The following is an 18,467-nucleotide window of genomic DNA, read 5'->3' on the forward strand; positions in this document are numbered from 1 at the left end:
AAAACCTTAACCATCAAGAAATTAACTCAAGAGACTCCTAATTAAAAATTAAGATACAAAAATGTGAGCACACACACATAGATACACATACAGAACCTGCTCCAAATGATACCCAAAATAACTAAGTTACAACATAAATCAAATGAAAGATTGACTAGACAAATAATTGCCATGAGTCCCAACCAAAAGTTATTAAAAAGTAGCAGAACCATGTATAGATGTGTCATACCTGCTAGCTGGTTTATGTAACATAAGTTAAGATGGTTTCATCTTTAGAAAATCATGAGTAGACACACACTTTCCTCTTTTGGGAAGGATTCAACACTCGAAAATCTCATCTAGAAAATACAAATTAAAATTTGGGAAGCAGGGTGGGATCCCACCATTGTGAAGAACCTACAAGCTCTATGTCAAGGAGTGGAAAGGGGGAAGCAGAGGGGTAGGTGGTGGACAGGGTATTAAAAATTGATCCAAGACCCAATGAAGTCCCAACGTTGGACAGCTTTCATTCTTGTAGAGAATGTAGCCATGGGCACAGATGTAGATTGACCAATACTCGTTTTCCTTCTGATACTGATAAAACACTTCCTGCCAAGAAACTTCCAACAAAACTAATGGAAAACAAAAACCCGAAGACAAACTAAATTTTAAGCCTGAGTGTTGCAGATAAATCAGCAAAAGAGGGCTTATTTTTTGAAATAAGTCTTGGGTTGGTTTCTATACATGTTGGGCCTTTGATCCCAAGGGTTTTCAATGGAATAGGCCACTTTAATGAGTCTAAACTATGAGTATTAAGGCTGCATACGAGATTGCATTTATCCGGACTTAGTTTCTTATACTTCGTTTATTTTTAAGTTGTTTGGATTAGTTCAATTGAATTGGTTCTATGTGGTTCAATTTAGTAGGGCCGGATTAGGATTCTATAAGTCCAGTCATGTTTTGAATCTGTTTCCTTTAGTATTTCACTTTCCTAGTCAATTAAGGTTTCCTACTTACTTAAGGATTGGGTTATGCCTTTCCTTTTTAGTATTTGAGTCTATTTTTGAGTATTTTATATAAGGTTGCAAGGAGGGCTTGCATTGGACAAGAATTTGATAAATAAAGTTGCTGCTTTTGCTGCTCTCTTCTCCATTGAAGATCCCTTGTGTTTGATCAAGGAACCCCTTGTGTGTGAACAAGGTTTAGGTGGGTGTTTGATCCTGTCGAACCACCTTGCGGTGTGAAGTCCGGGTGTTTAATTTCTATTTGTTCTTCCTTCCATCATCTTCTCCATCGATTCAAGTAAGTAATTTCGGGATTTCGTTTCTGCAACTCCTAATCTGATTCTGGCTTCATATGGAAGTACTTTTTTTTTTTTTTTTGCATGAATTCTGATTATTGCAGATCTGTTCATCTCTGCAATAGAAGGATTCAACCAGAATTTCAAGCAGATCAGACCTGCTGACCTGGAGTTGTACTGAAATTCCAATCCTGCCCTTTATTTCAGACTCTTAAATTTCTGCAGTTTGTTGACTAAATCGATTTGATACTTTTACTGATCTGTTCTTGCTGAGACTTATACTCTGTTGTCAGAATCGATTGCTCAACTTATTTCTGATTTCTGATCTCTATTTTGCTGTGTGGAATTACTCTTATACCCTTCTACTAATTCAACTATGATTGGTCCATATCTACTGATCCAACCATTGGAATGCCCCCAATGTTCCTTGGTCTCTTCCGGCTATGCTCCAGTCCCCTCCGGCAGCCCTGCTAGCTGCCTGCCCTGCTGCCTCAACCGCTTCTCCACCCTCCCCTCCCCTCCCCTCAACCCTGCACTCTCCATCCAAAAACCACCCATCATTTCTGCCCCCCCCCCCCCTCTGCTCCTCTCCCCGTTTCACCCTCAAAACCTGCTTCAAACTCTCCTCCGCCTCCCCCCAACCCTGCTTCAACCTCCCCTTCACCTCCTCCCATCACTTGGAGCTCCCTCCTTTCCGGCAATCCCTCAGTCACATCTGACCGACACTCCCTGTATTTTGTATCTCCCACCATCGTCGATGACTCCAGGGTAGGCCTCTGTCCCAAGGGCCTGCTCGATGATGAGCTCTCCAAGTGGCACTGCTGCCTCGTGGGTCACTTTCTTGGCGCTCGTCCACCCTTCCACATTGTCAAATCCTCTCTTCAAAAACAATGGCGCTCGGCAGGAGCTGTCTTCACCTACCTTCTCTCCAGCGGCATCTTCATCTTCAGGCTCTCCGACGACTCCGACAAATCTCGCGCCTTGGAGGGTGATCCTTAGCTGGTAGGCAAGAAACCGATATTCCTCCGGCAATGGGACCATCGCTCCTCTCTCAGCAAAATCGACCTCAAATCCATCCCTGTCTGGGTCAACCTGCCTGGACTCCCATTTCACTATTGGTGTTCTTCTGGTCTCAGTCTCGTTGGATCGACCATCGGCAACCCTCTCTTCTCCGACGAGCGCACGAAGAAAATGGATCGACTGTCCTTCGCTTGCATCTATGTGGAAATATCTGCAGATGACCCTCCCCCCGAATTTGTCACCATCCAGGAAGAAGATGGCCACTGTTTCTCTCAAAGAGTGACTTACGAGTGGCTCCCCCACTACTGCTCCATCTGCAAAACCTTCGGCTACCCCTAGAAGTTGTGTCTCCCGGCTCCTACTACCTCTGCTGATGGCCCAATGATTCCTCCGTCTACCTCGCCCACCGTGACTGTTCCAACGGGTGATGTGGAGACCAATATCGCTGACTCTGGAACAGCGATTCTTACTGTTGAGGAGGTTGAAGCCCTTGGGGAAGACATTACTACTGCTGAGATTGGTACCTTGGTGGAAGATGACGCTGATGCATCAGTTGACTCGATGGAAGGTAAATATCCTTTGAAAGACGACGCTGCTGCCCGGGAGGTGGTTACTCCGATGGAAGGTTCCTTGAAACTCTCTCGTAGCCCGAAAAAACACCGGAATCGCCATCGGAAAAACCTGCGTGGCTCTGGCGAGGCTCCCAGTCATGGCGGCTCGTCCGAGGCTCACCTACTCTCCAGATCTGAGGACGCTGACCACAACAGGTACATGGTACTTCGATCTCTCGAGCTGGGCGATGATAGTGATGTTGCAACCTCGAATGTCACTCTCGAGATCAGCCTGATCTGCGACGATGACTTGCAGGCTCCCCCTGCAGTTACCTCTGCAAGCTCCCCTTCACCTTCGTCCTGCTCCCCTTCCACTTTTGGAAACCCAACTCAGATATCACCCCCTTTTAACCAAACCACTCCCTTCCCGAGGCCTCCCCCCAACTTTTCAACCCATCTCTCCCCCTTACGTGACCCACTTATCCACTCACCCCCCTTTGTCCTACCTCTTAGCACCTCCTTGTCTGACCCGACCCACCAACCTGCCCTCTTAACCCACCTACCTCTCCTAACAAATGACTTAATCCCTTTTCCCCCTTGGCCGAACCACTTCAAGCCTGGTCCTGGTCCTGGTCCTTCAGCCGGTTCCACCTTGGCCCATTGCCCTTCATCCCTTCTCCCCCCCTCCCCCTCTTCTCCTCTGGTTTGCTTTCCCCCCTTGAGAGAGTATCGCCTTAGGCCCCGAAGCGTCCCCCCTGGGTCTCGCATTAGCTCCACTGATGGCTGGTTGCCCCCTCCCCCCCCTTTGACCATGATCCCTTGGACCATTTGGAATGTCCGTGGCCTTAATGCCCCGGCTAAACAAGCTGAGATTCGCGACCATATCAAATCCTCCAAATCCTCCCTTTGTTGTCTCCTTGAAACCAAAGTTATCGAACCCAACTCCTCCTGCATCGCCCACTCTCTTGCTCCCTCTTGGTCTTTCCTTTCCAACTACACTCATTCCCCAAATGGCCCCATTTGGGTCCTTTGGGATCCATTCAAATTCCTTATCTCAGTCTCCTCGGCTTCCCCCCAATTCCTCCATCTTAGCATCTCTGACCACCTCCACAATCACCTCCTCTTCTTCACCATGGTCTATACCTTTAACCGTCACCTGGATCGGCTCCCCCTTTGGGACGACATCCGCTCCATCGCTTTGTCTGTGGGTCCCACCCCTTGGGGCATGGGTGGCGACTTTAATGTTGTCCGCTTTAGCCACGAAAAATTAAGTGGTTCCCCCATTGACCAACTAGCTGTTACTGCCTTCAATTTTTGTCTTGAGGATACGGGGCTTAACGACCTTAGATGGTCGGGTACTGATCTCTCTTGGCACAACAAGGGCTCTGGCCCTGACAGAGTTGCCTGTAAGCTTGACCGTGTCCTCATAAATGACCATTAGCTCTCCTCCCTTCCTTCTTCCCATGTTGTCTTTGACCTCCCCGGCCTCTCTGACCACTCCCCCATCTCCCTCTTTATCCTCCCTTACTTATCCTTTGGTCCCAAACCCTTCAAGTTTTTCGACATGTGGTCCTCCCACACTGGATTCCTCCCTACTGTCCAAGCAGCTTGGGACATTCCTGTCCAATCCTTCTCCTCCCCTCTCCTTGCCTTCTCTAAGAAGCTCAAAAATATCAAAGCTGCCCTCAAGTCCTGGAATTCTACCACCTTTGGTAACATCTCCTCCCGTGTCTCCTCTTGCCGTGACACCCTCTCCTCCATCCAGTCCTGTCTTCAATCCGATCCCCTCAACTCCTCGCTTGCTGCGGAAGAATCCCTCGCTGCCTCTGAGCTTGCCTCCTCTCTCTCTCTGGAGGAAAGTTTCCTCAAAACAGAAATCCCGGATTAAATGGCTCGAGCTTGGTGACTCGAATACTGCTTTCTTCCATCGTTCCCTCAAAGGCCGAACCAACTTCAACTCCATTCTCACCCTCACCACCTCTGATGGCTCGGTCCTCTCCTCTTGTTGAAGCTATCAAATCTGAAGTTGTGTCCTACTTTTCTGGTATCTTCTGCCCCCCCCTCCACCACCCAAGCCCCCATCCTGGATGACCTTATCAATAAATTCGTTCCTCCTCACCTCTTCAACTCCCTCTGCTCCATACCCTCTGACTCTGAGATTGTCACTGCTGTTCGCTCTCACAAGGCTAGCAAAGCTCCAGGCCCTGATGGTTTTAGTATGGGGTTCTTCTCCTCTTGCTGGGACATCATCGGTGCTGAGCTCATTGGTGCCATCAGGAGCTTTTTCTTTAACCCCCACCAGATCCAAAACATAAACCACACCTTTCTCTGTCTCATCCCAAAATCCTCAGGAGCCTCTTCCATGCCTGACTTCAGGCCCATCTCCCTCTGCAACCTCCTCTACAAGTTCATTGCCAACAAACTCCAGCTCGTCATTGACTCCCTTGTCAGCTCTAATCAGTCAGCCTTTATCTCTGGGAGAAGCATTTCGGATAACATTATCCTCTGCCAGGAAATTGTTCGAGGCTTCCACTGGAAATCCATCTCTCCCTCAGCCCTCTTGAAGATAGACATCCACAAAGCCTTTGACTCCATCCGGTGGGACTACATCTCCCAAGTCCTCCTTAAGATGTCATTCCCGCCCACCTTTGTCAATTGGATCCACTTTTGCATCTCCACCCCTCGCTTCTCCGTTCTCCTCAATGGCAGCCCTACGGGCTTCTTTAACTCCTCTGCCTCCCCCATCCCCAAATGTAAACCCACCAACCTGACCCACCTTGCCTTCGCTGATGATCTCATGATCTTCTCCAAGGCTGACCCCCTCTCCCTTGAGTCCGTCATGTCTTCCCTCCACCTCTTCCAGGGTCTCTCCAGTCTTCGCATTAACCTCTTAAATCCCAAATCTTCCTTGCTGGGATCCCTGATACTACCAAAGTCTCCCTCTCTACCATCACAGGCTTTTCTCTTGGCACCTTACCCGTCCGCTACCTTGGCCTCCCCCTCATCCCTGCCAGACTTTCAACCCACCATTGCCATCCCATCCTTGACCTCCTCCGCAAGAGGCTGCAACTCTGGAAGGCCAAGCTTTTATCCTATACAGGTCGCCTTGAGCTCATCAGATCGGTTCTTCAGTCGTGCTACATCTATTGGAGCGGTGTTTTTGGCCTCCCTAAGGCTACCATCAAGGCAACCGAGTCTATTATGTGTGCTTTCCTTTGGAAAGGTGTGGATGTAGCTAGGTTTCTCCACCCCAAAAGCTGGTCCTCCATTTGCTGCCCTAAATCTGAAGGCGGTCTTGGTCTCAGAAGGATTAAAGATGTGAACATTGCAGGTTCTCTCAAGCTGATCTGGAAGCTTCTCACCAACAAATCCAGCATCTGGACCTCCTGGGTGTATGCTGGGCTTCTTCGTAGTGACTCCATCTGGACTGTCAGCTCTACTACAGACTCCTCCCGGATTTGGCGCAGAATCCTCCAAGTGAGGCACATAGCCATGGGAGCTATATCTTACAGGATTGATGATGGGCTGCACACCTCCCTTTGGCTTGACAATTGGCATCCCTCAGGTGTCCTTGCTTCCATTGTCAGCCCCCGTGTCATATATGCCTCCGGTCTAGACAGATCTTCCCTTGTGGCTTCCATCATCACCAAAGGCTCTTGGTGCCCTCCCCTCTCCCCTCCTCCCCTTGCAGGCATCTGGAGATCCCTCCCCCCTATCCCCCCTGGTCATCGTGGTAGAGGTGATGCAATCACCTGGCTCCCCTCCCCCTCTGGCAGGTTCAGCTCCCACTCCGCTTGGGACATGGTCAGACATAGAGGGACCCTCAGTCCTTGGCACAAAGTGTTTTGGTTTAGAGGGCACATCCCTCGTCAAAGCTTCACCGCTTGGCGCGCCCTATCAAATTGCCTCCCTACCCAAGACTTCCTCTTGCATCGCAATATGCAAGTCTCCTCCAACTGCTGTCTTTGTTGGAATGGGCATGAAGATGTGGAGCACCTGTTCTTCTCTTGCCCCTTTGCTGCCTCCATCTGGAGCCGTGTCCTTCGCCTCTGTTGGCCCGCCCAGAGATCTCCTCTGCCCCTATCCAGAGAATGGGTTTGGATCGATATGACATCTGGTGGGAAATCGATCTACGATACGATTGGGAAGCTTGCTTTTTGTGCCACTATCTCCCACATTTGGATGGAGAGAAACCTAAGAAGATGGACATCCAACTCCCGTTCTTTCGACAAGATTTGGAAAGCCATCTTCTTTGATGTTTCATCTAAAGCTAGCTCCCTCCCCCCCTCTGGTGTAAAGGATACCCCAAGGAACAGGCTTATTGTTGTCTCCTGGGGTCTTCCTACCTCCATTTTGCGCTCTAGCTAGCCTCTAGCTTCTTTGTTGTTGGCCCTAGGGCTTGTATATTCCTCTTCTTTCTCCGTAATTTAAATTTTTATTCATCCAAAAAAAAAAAACCATTGGAATGATTTCAGAATTTCAGCAATGGTTCTTTCCATTGTTTGTTGAGAACTCAAACGGAGTTTAATATCATTCTAACCAACCGATTTCATGCTATATCATTTCTCCCTAATCTGAATTCTTATTCTCTGAGGAAAGGTCCAATTTTGGTACTGTTTTGATTATTCAATTACCGTACTACTGATGCAGATTTATCACCAAACTTGGCTTCTTTGCTTAGGAATAAGTCTAGGGTTGGGTTATATACATATTGGGCCTTTGATCCCATGGGTTTTCAATGTAATAGGCCACTTTTATTGGACTAAAGTATGGGAAATAAGGTTGCATACGAGATTAGTTAGTTTAGTTTCCATACTTAAATTATTTTTGAAGTCTTTTGTTTTTAAATTGAACTGGGTCCAAGCTGGTCCAATCAATGGTTCAATTTAAGTGATTTTAGTAGTTTTCTTTTACTTGCTTTTAAGCAATGTAAGTTGGGCTGGATTAGGATTCTATAAGTCCGGCCATGTTTTGAGTCTATCCCCTTAAAATATTTCAGTTTCCTAGTCAGTTTAGGTTACCTAATAGGTTAAGGATTGGATTAGGCCTTTCATTTTTAGTGTAGGAGTCTATTTTTGAGTCTTTTATATAAGGTTGTAAGGCGGCAAGCATTGGACTCGAATTTTGATTAATGAAAAGCATTTTTCTGCTCTTCTTCTCCATTGAAGATTTTTGTCTTGTGCTTGATCAAGGCTGAAGGAAACGGGTTTGATCCGATTGACACCTTGCGGTGGGAAGTCTGGATGGATCGTTTGGTTCTTCGTTACGTCTCCATTGTCATTCTACTGTCAAGCAATCTGATATCAAGGCTTCTTCTCCAACAAGTCTGAATCTCAAAACCCTAACCATTCTTTTCCTCTCTTCTAGACAACCTCCATCAAGCCCAGACAAAACCAACCGTAGGAATCATCTCAAACTTTGGTCGAGTATTCTACAGCCCCATTGAGGAACTCGATCCAAACTTGGGCTGATTCTGCCTAGCCATTCTCCTTGAATCCTATTTTCCCCTTCTAAACACTAACCCTAAATTTAGCTGTTTCCATTAGTTTAACCCTAACCGAGTTGCCCTTTGAAAAACAGATCCTGGTTTTGTCTTCTAGGTTGATTACTTCAATCTAGAACTACATTACTGAGTCCAGATGAGACATGAAATATAAGCTGGTTTTTGAGTGTCAACAACATTTCCATTGGTCTTGCTGGCCTTCAGCTGTAAATCTAAGGGGTTTCATTGGTGAGGTTCACAAGAATTTATTATTATTATTATTTTTTTAATTCTTTAGCCTATTCTAATCAGAAGCTTCTGTTACACCATGTGCAGTTTGCAATTGAATGCAGGCATTACATGCATAGATATTATGTACTTCTACTGGTCAACTGTGCATGTATATTTAGGTGATTATCCATAAGGAAAGGCATAACTATAGTTGCATATACAGAGTTGTCTGCATGTCAAGTTTAGCTTGCTATGTAGGACTTCAAGACACATGTCCATGTCATTGTAATACATCCAGTATCCATGTAGGATGCTAAGAAAATTGTCAGTGTCATTGTCACATAACCCCCCATTGAGGTGTCCTTTTTAAGCTTTAGGGTTGCATGTCCATGCTTTCTTTGCAAAACTAGCCAACCAAGTTATCAGTTAATCTGAAAGCTAATCAAATTTTATATAAGTTTCAAACTTTTTCAACCTGAATATAATACCATAATTTGAAATAAGAAATATCAAAGAGCTCAAACAGTTCTGATATCTGAAAAATCAAACAAGATTACCTCCTTTAAGCAGTTAAATCTACTACTCAGAATCCTTTTCTGCTCCACAATAGCCTCCAATAGATTCTCAGTCTTCTGCTCTCTAAGACCTAGCAACCTTTTTATAGCATACTTGACGGTGCTGTGGGGTTTGCTTAATCCTGGGAAGGAATAGAATGCATCAATCAAATGAGGCTGATTTAGAACCAGAAACCCAAATGTAAGGCCTCCAGTTAGCATCTCAAAAGATAGTCCACCGAGCAATGACACACAAAAAGATGGGTTGCACTGGTAATTCAGCTTCGACAAACTATCCCATAAATTCCACATATTCCAACCCTCAGTGAGAAATTCCAATCCAGAGAAAGAAGCATCAATCAAAACTCTTGCCCCAAATTTGGCACAGACAGATAATATTCCTCTCATCTCTTCATTGCTGTAAAGCGAGCCTGTTGGATTGACTGTTGGACCTGAAAGATAAACCCAAGGCTTCTTCACCGTTCCAAGGAAGCTTATCAGTACCTTCTCTGTGAGCTTAAATCCTGCTTCAGACTGGGTTGGGATATCCAAAATGTTTGCATTCAAAAACTTGGCAGCAGATACATAATTTCCATTTGAGCCAGCAGGAAAGCACAAGATTCCACCTTCCTGTATGCAGCAAAGTACCATCTTGTTGAAAAGAGCCAGAGGGGAATCTCCATATATAACTTCTGTACCATCAGTTGGGAATCCATAGTTGCCCTTGATAAACTGTCGAATGCCAATATTCACATCAATTTCTGTCTCAGCCAAGTTCTGTCTTGCAAAACTCTCAAAGATGGCAGCTTTTATAGGTGCAGGTATCGGGAGGAAGTTCTGATCTACATCCATGTGAATTACTGAAGAGTTCTGTAACTCACTAATGGATAGCTCACCAGTACTAAGAGCACAGATGGCAGAACTTGTGAACCCAATCATCTCAACAGTCCTTGCCTTCTCACATTCTCTCTGTAAGAGTAACATGATCTCAGTTTTGACACATCATGGAAAAGACAAATAAATAAACTTGTACAAGAATTTCCATTCTGGGGGGGGGGGGGTGGGGGGACAGGAAGGTATAATGAAAAGGAGAAGCTAAATAGTTATCTTTTCTTATTCTCTAGCATTTTATTCAGGTTACATGATATTCCTCTCTCAAGTATAATATTGAATACGGGTCAACCCATTTACTATTATCTACACCTTCCATTCCATTTCCAATTGACAGAAGCAAAGTTGTGGCATAAGCAGTATACTATCACTTACAAAATCTAGTCAATGAATGCTGATAAAAGAATCATCTACTACATTAATTTCCTTTGCTTGCTCTGTCTTTTAGTTTAAATACAATTGTATTCATAAGCTGTATATTAGTTGATTCAAGCAGCTACAACACTTGGATACTTGAACATGCTAACATGACCCACCATAACCTTATCAGTGCAATATGATGACAGTACCTGAACTGGAAAATTTAAGGGTACTGCCAAGAATACAGTTCCTGTGCTTCCAATTGGTACTACTACAATAGGCTATTTCTTCCCAGCGCGTCAGCTCCATAAATAGGTACACAAGAACGGTATATTATAGATTATAGCGAATCTTCATTGTAAGAAACTCACCATGAAGAGATGCTTAGATTTGAAGAAGAAGCAGACATAGAGAGTTGACCTTTCATGGTACTAATGGCTCCCACCATAGATATCCAATATAGCAGAACAGAACCCTACACTATTAAAACCGAGAAGATGAAGAGACGAATTGGAAGAGGAACAGGGACTGTGTAGAGACTAATGATTGAATTAAACAGTCCCCCCTCAATGCCTTTATTTATATCTTTAGATTACAAGGAAGGACTCCTAATCATATTAGGACCCATAAACATAGACACAACAGGAAAATAGAAACTAATCTAATTTTAGTTACAAACCACAATATGAGACCATATAGGAGGAATCTCGATTAGACTATAGGAATATTCTAATTAAGATTCCACTCAGCCCTCATGGCCGATATACTTCAACACTCCCCCTCAAGTTGGAGCGTACAGATCACCTAGACCCAACTTGGAACAACTCCTACAAAAATGGCCTTTTGTGCTACCATCAGTCATATTTGGATGGAGAGAAATATTAGGAAATGGACCTCCAACTCTAGACCTGTTTGTCAGATTTGGGACTCCATCATCTTTGACATCAAAGGCAAGCTCTCTACTTGCTTCCCCTTTTTGTAATGATACACCAAGGAACAGGCATATTTTCCTGTCTGAGGTTGGGGTAGCTTGTGCATTTGTGTTTTCTCTCTCTCTCTCTCCCCTTTTTGGGGGCTTTTGTAGTCCTCTTTCTTTGGTAATGAATTCTTTATTCACCCAAAAAAAAAAACATGGAAGATTTGTGAAGCTCCAGGTCAAATTCCTTTTGCAAACACATGATGGGCCATGATCAGGCGTCCCTCCATACCACCCTGACTCAACCTAAATCCATACCTATTTTATCCATGTCCAAAGTTGCCTCTGCTACCTCCTTCTCAGACTCCGACTCTTTCAGTTCCCAGAGTCCTCTACCTGCCTACCAAACCCATCCCCCGGCGCCAGATGCTTCTCAGGCTCCAACTGAACCTATTGTTCATAGCAGCGACAGTGAAGTTGACACTGCACCACACCAACAGCAGCAACAACCCAGAGCCGCCCTTGCACCTCCTCATATTCCCCCTCAGGCCCCTAATCCCAGTCCTTTTGCCAACCAGGACCCTAAACAACTATTCACTTTTGATGGTCTCCCATTTCACAAATGGCCTGAGGGTATCTCGGAATTTCATGCCTGGCTTACTGCAGAGATGTTAGTTGCTGGAGCCACTGACGGCACTGTCATTACCAAGTTCTTGGCCCGTACCCATGGAACCCTCAGAGAATGGTTCATGGCCCTTGGCGGTTATCGGCAACTCCAGTGGACTCAGATTCCTATTGATGTCTTCATCGCACAATTGTACAATGAGATGATTGGACCCATTGAGAACAATAGACTCAAGGCCCGAGAGGAGTACTTCCAGATGAAGTGTTGCTCTTTTCAGAAGGCTGATCTTGCTAAGCACTATACACGGATGTTAGACCGTTTTTACATCCTTGGAGGATTGGATGACCCAAATATGAAGCAGGTGTTCCTCAATTCTTTCCCCGAACCTTTGGGAAAAGAAGCTGTAAAATCCTTCCAATATTTTGGCCTCCGAATTGATCAAGCTCCTATTGGTCGTCTCTACCAAGAGATCCTTAGTGCTCTGCAGAAGTTATGTGATCAGCAACTATTCTTCAAGCAATGGGAGAAGACCACTCATAAGCTCACAGATGCTTGTGACACATCCCATCTCAAGATCAAGTGCAAAGACAAAGACTGTTCTTGTCCTTCTAAGAAGAAATCCCACTTCTCCAAGTTCAGGTCCCGTCCAGAGAAAAATCATAAGACAAATGGGAATCACCGATTTCATCGGTTCAAACGTAAGCATCAACATAGGTCTCAGCAGCAGCCCTATAAGTTCTTCAAACGAAAGAAATTTCGGCAGAAGACCTCTATCAAATGCTATGCGTGTGGAAAAATTGGCCATTTTGCTCGTAATTGCCCCGCCAAAGCCAAGCAGGCCAAGCTAATGCATATGCTGGCCCCCTTTTCCATTACTGATGATCCGGATGCAAATGTTGAATCCCTTTACTCTGTTGATGATGACTTCTCCCCGGACTTACTGTTTGTCCTTGAAAATTGGGAAGACGAAGACTTGGATACCTCCTCACCCGACTCCGAGTCTGATGTATTTGACCCCATCTACCCGATGGCCTCTCTTGTCTCCTCTCCTAACCCTCCCAAGTCACCAGCTTTTGCTATCACCAGGACCCCGCTTCCTCAAGCTCGTTTCTCCATCTCTCCTACCACATGGGACCGCCCTATCAAAGTCATTGGCTACTTTGACACCGGTTGTTCCACAACCATATTAGCTCCCCATGTCCTTCCTTCTGATTGTTGGAAACCTCACAAGCAATTCTTCACTGCAGCCGATGGTCAAACCTTTTCGGTCAACCTCATCTCCAAACACCCTATCCGTTTCCAAATATTTCCCTCTCTCACCTTGTGTCATACTGTTCTAGGATCCTCTCTCCCCGGTCGTGATGCCCTTATTGGTTTTGACATCCTTTATCAGTTACCCCACCTCAGATGGAGCATACATGGTCTCAGCTACAAGAAGCTATTCATCCCTTGGACAACTGTTCCCAATTTGCTACTAATCACTCCTATTGCAGATATTAAAGAACAATTGCTCCTCCGTTGCAGTGCTGAAAATCATGCAAACTTTCTCACCAAATGTGATCATCCCCTCTGGCAGAACCCAAAGTTCTTCATCCGTCTCCCTTTCAAGAAGAATGAGGATGCAAATCCTACTAAAGCCAGTCACTCTGGCATGAAGCCTGAACACCTCACCAGTGCACGCCAAGAAATTGCCCTCCTAGAATTTCAAGGCCTCATAGAGAAGACATCTTCCCCTTGGGCTTGTGAAGCTTTCTATGTGAATAAGAGAGCTGAACAGAAGCGTGGCAAACTCAGACTTGTAATCAACTACCAGCCCCTCAATGCATTTCTGGCTGATGACAAATTCCCATTACCTACCAAGCCTGCCCTTCTACTCCAACTTTCCAAGGCGAAGATATTCAGCAAGTTTGATCTCAAAGCAGGATTTTGGCAGCTAGGAATTCATCCAGATGACAGATCCAAAACTGGATTCTGCATTCCCGGTGCACATTTCCAGTGGACAGTTCTCCCCTTTGGTCTCAAGGTGGCTCCTTCCCTGTTTCAACAAGCTATGCTACAGGTCTATGCTCCCATACAAGAACATGCTTTGATCTATATAGACGACATACTTCTCTTCTCCGATACAGAGGAAGATCATGCTCTTCTTCTACAGCAGTTCTTGGACATCACCATAACCTATGGTATAATGCTCTCTCCCACTAAAATGGAAGTTGCAGTCGACACTATTGACTTTCTCGGTGTCATCATATCAAAAGGACAATTTCAGCTTCAGCCACATATTGGCCGATCCCTCCTTGAGTTCTCAGATGGCCCCTTCACTCGGCAAGAGCTGCAGCAGTTCCTCGGCATCATCAATTACATGACCGAGTTCTTACCACACCAGGTCCGATTCACAAATCATCTTCACCGACTCCTCAGAAAGGATGCACCACCCTGGTTCTCTGTCCATACCCAGGCAGTCAAAGATCTGAAAGCCCTGGCCCAGTCATTGCCTACTCTACAGATCCCATCTACAGGACTTCGTATTCTACAGTCCGATGCCAGTGATACTCAATAGGGTGCAGTTCTACTTAAAGAATCTTCAGACAAGATACGACGTATATGCGGATACCGTAGTGGCATGTTCAAACCAGCCGAACAACACTACCACTCCACATTCAAAGAGATTCTTGCAGTCCGTCGTGGAATTGAGAAATTCCAGTTCTTCCTTATTGGCCATACATTCCAGATCGAAATGGATATGACAGCTTTCCCGAAGATGTTACAGTTCAAGCGAAAGCAGCTCCCTGAATCTCAGTTACTACGGTGGGCACAGTGGTTCTCACAATGGTCTTTCAAGGTTCGTCACATCAAAGGCAAAGATAATGTCCTCGCAGATTTCCTCTCCAGGACCACGAAGAATTTACCATTATCTTCTTCCATCCCTGCCCTTTGCATGCCCCTTACTCCTGGAGCTTCCTCCTCATCTTCTTCAGCTCCCCCACAACCTGATCCACCTGATCCACTCCTCGACCTTTTACCTGCTCTCCCAGCATCCCTCTTCAGTAATATTTCCCTTCGTACTCTCAGGACCAATAGTATCTCTACCTATCAGTCCATTCTTATCTCCATGGTCCATAATAATGGCCTTCAGTATGATTGGGTAGTCTGTCACCCAGATTTCCTTTTCCTTACTCCTTTCACCATCAACCCGGCCCTCTTTGATAAAGAATGTGTCGTGTTCTTCTGGCACCTTCTTGCTGTTCACACAGTTGCTCTTACCTTCAACCGTCATACTCTCTATCACTATCATAGCACAGTCTCCACCATCTTCTCCAATCCTATTGGCACTATTTACTTTCGTCTCCAAAGACCTCATTGTCTAGCCCGTTTTCTCCGCCTCTTTGCTCCCATACCTCAATGGCTTCTGTCCCTCTCTGCTCTTGATGACGATCCCTTCGTCACCTATATTTTCCATCGACCTCCTGATTTCATCCATCATCACCTGGTCACACCTCCCATCCTGGATCATAATCTAATTGCCTATGATCCGACCTTTTCCCTCCATGGCACCAGTACCGAAGATCTCTTTGTTCATCGTGATGATTCAGAGGCTCACAAAGAACGATGGTACAACTTCATGACCACCATGTGCTCCTACAACCATGTTGATCTTGCGACTCTACCAGCTTGCCTTCTCCGCAGCACCCATACAGCTTGGGACGTCAACAACGAGTTACAGCACCCAGTCATCCAGCGAATCATGAGCGAACACCTGGAGTTCGAAGTAGACCATGCACTGGACATGTTCATCGGTTACACCAGTGACACCGACTTCGACACAGATTAGTGCATGTCATTGTCAGCTTTCCCGTTTTGTCTTTTACTATGCAAGTCTTTGTCCTGTAAACTAGAAAGAAAAATCAAATTCCTAGCTTTGATGGAGATGGTTAAACTGCAGAACAAAATGAAGTTTGAGCAAGCTTTGTGTTCCCTATGTCCCCCATTTTTAAATGGACCAAATTCGAACCCGTGGTCCCTCTATGAAAGCTCAACTCACCGCCATGGAAGGAAAACTCGCGAGATCTCGCTTTTTGAAGTGATCGAGACGAGATGATAAGCGAGTTAAAAAATTAAACCATCTCGGGTGAAATCTCAGTCGAGTCGAGATCTTGGTTACCCGACCCAGATTTCAACCCTTTTTTACTTTAAGGACTTCCAAAACTTGACAGATCTCGCGAGTTCTCTGTCGAGTTCCAGACTTCGACCCTTTTTTTCCTCTATGAGCTGTTGTTGCCTCATTTTGCACTTGGATTTCAACGTACAAGTTGCCAGAGACTACATTCAGCTACAAAATTGAAGGATTCGCATCATATTTGTGATTCTTCATCAAATTTGAAGAATTTTTTAAAGGTAAACAATTTTTCTCCAAATCTATTTTTTTCAAAAAAAAATTGTTCAAACCTTGGTAGATTCATGTCAATTTAATATATGTTATATAACTTTGGACGATCTATCACTTGATGGAGTTCAATTTTTTTTTTTTTTCTGTTATTATTTTTTTATTATATTTTCTGCAAAAAAAAAAAATAATTTTTTTGAAAACAAAGTGAAAAAATAGGATCAATAGTGATTGTTTGGAAGTGATTTTCATGTATGTTGGACACCTTTGAATGCTCTACGGCCTCATGGAGTCATTTTGTTTTTTTACCCATAAAAATAAATTATTTTCTTTTTCAGAATTAATAAAAATATTATTACATTTGGAGAAAAAAAATATATAATATTAAGGAAAAATACCTATTTTGTTGAAAAATTACATACAACATATGTACATAATGTCCAAATTCAAATGGTGTCAAATACATCATTACATTATAACATTTTATACTTTAAGGTATAAATATTTTAATAGAAATTCTAAATTTTATTTTTAATTAAGAAATAAATACTAGGGTTAAGGGATAAATATGAGATAGCTATTTGATTGTTCTAGTAACTTGACATTATGTTTAATAATTACGAATACAATACTTTAAGTCTTCAATAGTTACTAATACATGCTTTTTAATGTAATAGTCTAAAAAAGTAAGACATTTGGTACACAATGGGAGACCGCATTGATATAGCAAGGCAACATGGAACTTTGATGTCAGAGGATAAAAACAAGTCCAAGTGTCGATATTGTGGGAAGTTTCTAAATTCTGGAGGAGTCACTAGATTAAAGCAGCATTTGGCTGGTGGCTATAAGGATGTTCTCAAATGCCCCAATGTTCCCTATGAGGTGCAGCAGGCCATAGCAAAGCACATGAGAGGAGGAAGATAAAAAGAAAACTGCTAGGGAAAGACAACAAAGAGAGTTGGATGAGGCAGTGCTAGAGAGGCATGGTGTAGAGATCATTGGAGATGATACTGGATATAGGCCTCCTTCTGGTAAGTTCTAATCAGAGGCTGAGTAGAGAATCTACCAGTAGGCATTGGCAGAGAGTAGACAAAGTTTGCATTTTGAGAACGTGAGAGCATATGAGCAGGCAACAGGAGTTGGTGGATCTGGCTCAGCTGCACTAGAGGCAAGAATGCAACAAGATGAGAAGAGGAGAAGCACTGGCACAAGACGAAATCCCCATATCCCACGACCCTTAACCCGACCACGAGTACATTCCCCAAATCCCATTCTTGAGTAGGATCCATATATTTTCAGGCAACAAGATGACTACTAGCTAACCATCCTGCAAATGTATGGTAGTAAACAAGATGAAGCACGGGATGCCTTCAGCAAGTTCATGCTCTATAATAGCATTCTACCTCATGTAGCATAGGGAACATACTATCATGCATTCCTTGACACTGCAAAGAGGGCAAGTGCAGGATGGAAGGGGCCCACACCATTTGAGTTAATGAATGTATATTTGCCTAAGGAAATAAAGGAGTTGCAAGAGTACATCGAGAGTCTGAAGCCAAGGAGGGAGATGTATGGGGTTACCATTATCGCTGATAGTTGGACTGGACCTACTAGATAGTCCATTATCAATTTCATGGTGAGTTGTAATGGAAAGACAGTATTCTTGAAGTCTTTAGATGCATCGAAGGAAATAAATGATGCATCCTATTTGTATGGGCAATTGAAGCAAGTGGTGGAGGATATAGGACCAAAGAATGTTATCCAAATTGTGACGGATAACGATTCTAACTTTAAAAAGGTTGGGGAGAAGTTGATGAACAAGAAGAGTAAGAGGATCCGCCTCTTTTGGATTCCATGTGCAATACATTCCATTGATTTAATGCTGAAGGACATAGGGAAGAAAACTTTGATGGCAAGTGTGGTCAAGAGGGCAAGACAAGTGACCACATTTGTATATAACCATGGTTATGTATTAGTCATGTTGAGGGAAAGATGCAATGGTGATTTAGTGAGACCTGATGTCACTCGATTTGCCACCAATTACATTGCATTGAAGAGCTTTCACATGAAGGTGGTAGGTCTGAGGTCTATGTTTGCAAGTAAACAGTAGTTTGTTTGGCAGGGGTCGAATTCAAAAGAAGGGAGGGCAGCATAAGAGCCCATTGCAAGTGACTTAT

The 18,467-nt window shown here is 44.3% G+C and overlaps 1 protein-coding gene across 2 annotated transcripts in view; it reads right to left on the reverse strand.

Annotated features, from left to right (window-relative positions):
• Positions 1-18,467, reverse strand: part of LOC122666986 (methionine S-methyltransferase) — a 106,793-nt gene that overhangs the window by 18,688 nt on the left and 69,638 nt on the right. For both annotated transcript variants that reach the window (XM_043863127.1, XM_043863126.1), the window contains one exon: positions 9,121-10,086. In XM_043863127.1, coding sequence (XP_043719062.1) covers positions 9,121-10,086 — 966 coding nt within the window. The remainder of the gene's footprint in view (positions 1-9,120; positions 10,087-18,467) is intronic.

The sequence above is a fragment of the Telopea speciosissima genome, chromosome 7, assembly GCF_018873765.1.
Source record: "Telopea speciosissima isolate NSW1024214 ecotype Mountain lineage chromosome 7, Tspe_v1, whole genome shotgun sequence".
Classification (NCBI taxonomy): Eukaryota; Viridiplantae; Streptophyta; class Magnoliopsida; order Proteales; family Proteaceae; genus Telopea; species Telopea speciosissima.